Source organism: Rhinolophus sinicus, chromosome 14 (assembly GCF_057876585.1).
Source record: "Rhinolophus sinicus isolate RSI-liver-muscle chromosome 14, RSI-T2T, whole genome shotgun sequence".
Taxonomy (NCBI): domain Eukaryota; kingdom Metazoa; phylum Chordata; class Mammalia; order Chiroptera; family Rhinolophidae; genus Rhinolophus; species Rhinolophus sinicus.
This window is the reverse complement of record NC_142514.1, coordinates 176,813,191-176,815,593: the sequence shown is the minus strand read 5'-3', so window position 1 is coordinate 176,815,593 and position 2,403 is coordinate 176,813,191. Positions and strand designations below refer to the sequence as shown.

Here is a 2,403-nt window from a genome sequence, read left to right as displayed (position 1 = left end):
TAATGTGACTTAATAGGAAAATAGCTAATAGAATTCAGTGGGTAATTAACCATTTGACTTGATGATTTTATAAATGACATGAATTGAGCCAGTGAGTTAAAACCTAAATCTTCCATTTGATTCTGTAGTGAGTGTCATCAATCTTTGACCCACTGTCTTGTCAGTGACTCCGGAACTGCTGCTGGGAAATTATGCATTGACAAGAAATAAACATGAAGACATAGTTCACTTTCCCTGAGTTACAATATTCCTTTTTTATCATAGCAATATGAATTATAATTTTATGAATACCTTCAAGTTTCTTCATGGGGTGTCAACATGAAGAATGTCACTGAAGTTACTATATTTGTACTGACGGGCTTCACAGACAAGCTTGAACTGCACTTCATGTTATTCCTCCTGTTCCTAGCAGTTTACCTGTTTACTCTGATAGGAAATTTAGGAATGGTTGTATTGGTCATTGGGGATTCTCGGCTTCACAACCCCATGTACTGTTTTCTGAGTGTGTTATCATCTGTGGATGCCTGCTTTTCCTCAGTAATTACCCCCAATATGTTAGCAGATTTTATGTCAAAGAATAAAACAATTTCACTCCTTGGATGTGCAACACAGATGTTTCTCGCTGTTACTTTTGGGACCACAGAGTGTTTTCTCTTGGCTGCAATGGCATATGATCGCTATGTAGCAATCTACAACCCTCTCCTGTACTCAGTTAGCATGTCACCCAGAGTCTACGTGCCGCTCATCATCGCCTCCTATGTTGGTGGCATTTTGCACGCTTCCATACACACAGTGGCTACATTTAGCCTCTCCTTCTGTGCATCCAATGAAATCAGACATGTCTTTTGTGACATCCCTCCTCTCCTTGCTATCTCTTGCTCTGACACGCACACAAACCAGCTTCTCCTCTTCTGCTTTGTGGGCTCTATTGAGATAGTCACTATCCTGATCGTCCTGATCTCCTATGGTTTCATTCTGTCGGCCATTCTGAGGATGCGTTCTGCTGAGGGGAGGAGAAAAGTCTTTTCTACATGTGGCTCTCACCTAACTGGAGTGTCCATTTACCATGGAACCATCCTCTTCATGTATGTGAGACCAAGTTCCAGCTACGCTTTGGACCACGACATGATAGTGTCGACATTTTACTCCATTGTGATTCCCGCGCTGAATCCCATCATCTACAGTTTGAGGAACAAAGATGTAAAAGAGGCAATGAAAAGAGTGTTTGGTAAAAATGGGTGGATCAATAAAGTATATTTTTCACACTAACCATTAAATTGAAATAAATTAATAATGATGTACATAGTCTCCATATCAAAAAGTCTTACCTCCACCTGTGCAGTTTCCATGTATGCAAAAAAAACAAAACCTGTCATCCATTTGCTTCTTACTTCACTCTCTCACACACACATATATACATACATGTAATATATGGTGATATTGATTGTATTAGTTTGGATCTTCAGAATCTGTTAATCCCATAAGGATGAGTCAGGTACATTTGTGTTATTCCTTCTATCCATTGTGTTCAACTGTTTTAAATTGTTGAGAAATAAAATTGATACTTATCAATGGAATGACTCAAGAAAAGGTTTGTGTATACAAGTATGTAGTATATGACACCATTTATATAAACAACCTGGTATACTTTTATTAGTTTAATATTTTTAGAAATTGATAATAATGAGTGGTTTACAGGTTATGGTGGGATAATAACTAATTTGCTTGTCAAATATAGTAGTAGACATGAATTGACCTTTGGGCATGAAATAATACTAATAAAACCTAACATACTGCAAAATTAGAATGAGTCTAACACTGTTCTAATTGCTTCCCTTTATTAATGTATTTACTTCACATGAGAATATTATTCCATAGGTGTTACTATTAGCTACATTTTTTGGATAAGAAAAAGGGCACAGTTTAAGTAACTAATTCAGAACCAAAGCTATTGAATGTTGATTCTGTGATTCTACCAAGATAGATTTTAATGCATCATTTATTGTCCTTTTGTTTTGAATATTATTTAATACTAATGACAAATAAATTTCAAACTTAGGGGACTTTAGTAGGGTGTATTTACATTATTTACCACATATTAGTATTAATTTCCAAAATATATGTTTTCCTAATATGTGCATTCAAAATTAAAATACTTTCAAAAATATATTTCTAAAATATGTACATTGCTTGCAGACTTTAATGCCATCAACTCTATGTTTCCAGTTTCACAAATCCTGGCTTTACTTAGGGTAAGGTCTAAGGGATAATGTGTATGCATTCTCTTCTGAAAATGTTGCCATTCTATTTGATACTAACTAAAACCCTCTAATTTTGAGAATAATACTTACTAAGAGCCAAAGTTGGTGAAAAACAAACAAACAAACAAAATTTCTTTCAATA

The 2,403-nt window shown here is 35.2% G+C and overlaps 1 protein-coding gene across 1 annotated transcript; it reads left to right on the top strand.

Annotated features, from left to right (window-relative positions):
- The first annotated feature begins 271 nt into the window (after nucleotides 1–271).
- On the top strand, nucleotides 272–1,269 carry LOC141572461 (olfactory receptor 5T2-like). The gene has a single exon (XM_074337159.2). The coding sequence runs from the start codon at nucleotides 319–321 to the stop codon at nucleotides 1,267–1,269; it is 951 nt and encodes a 316-aa protein (XP_074193260.2). The 5' UTR covers nucleotides 272–318.
- The last annotated feature ends 1,134 nt before the right edge of the window (nucleotides 1,270–2,403 follow it).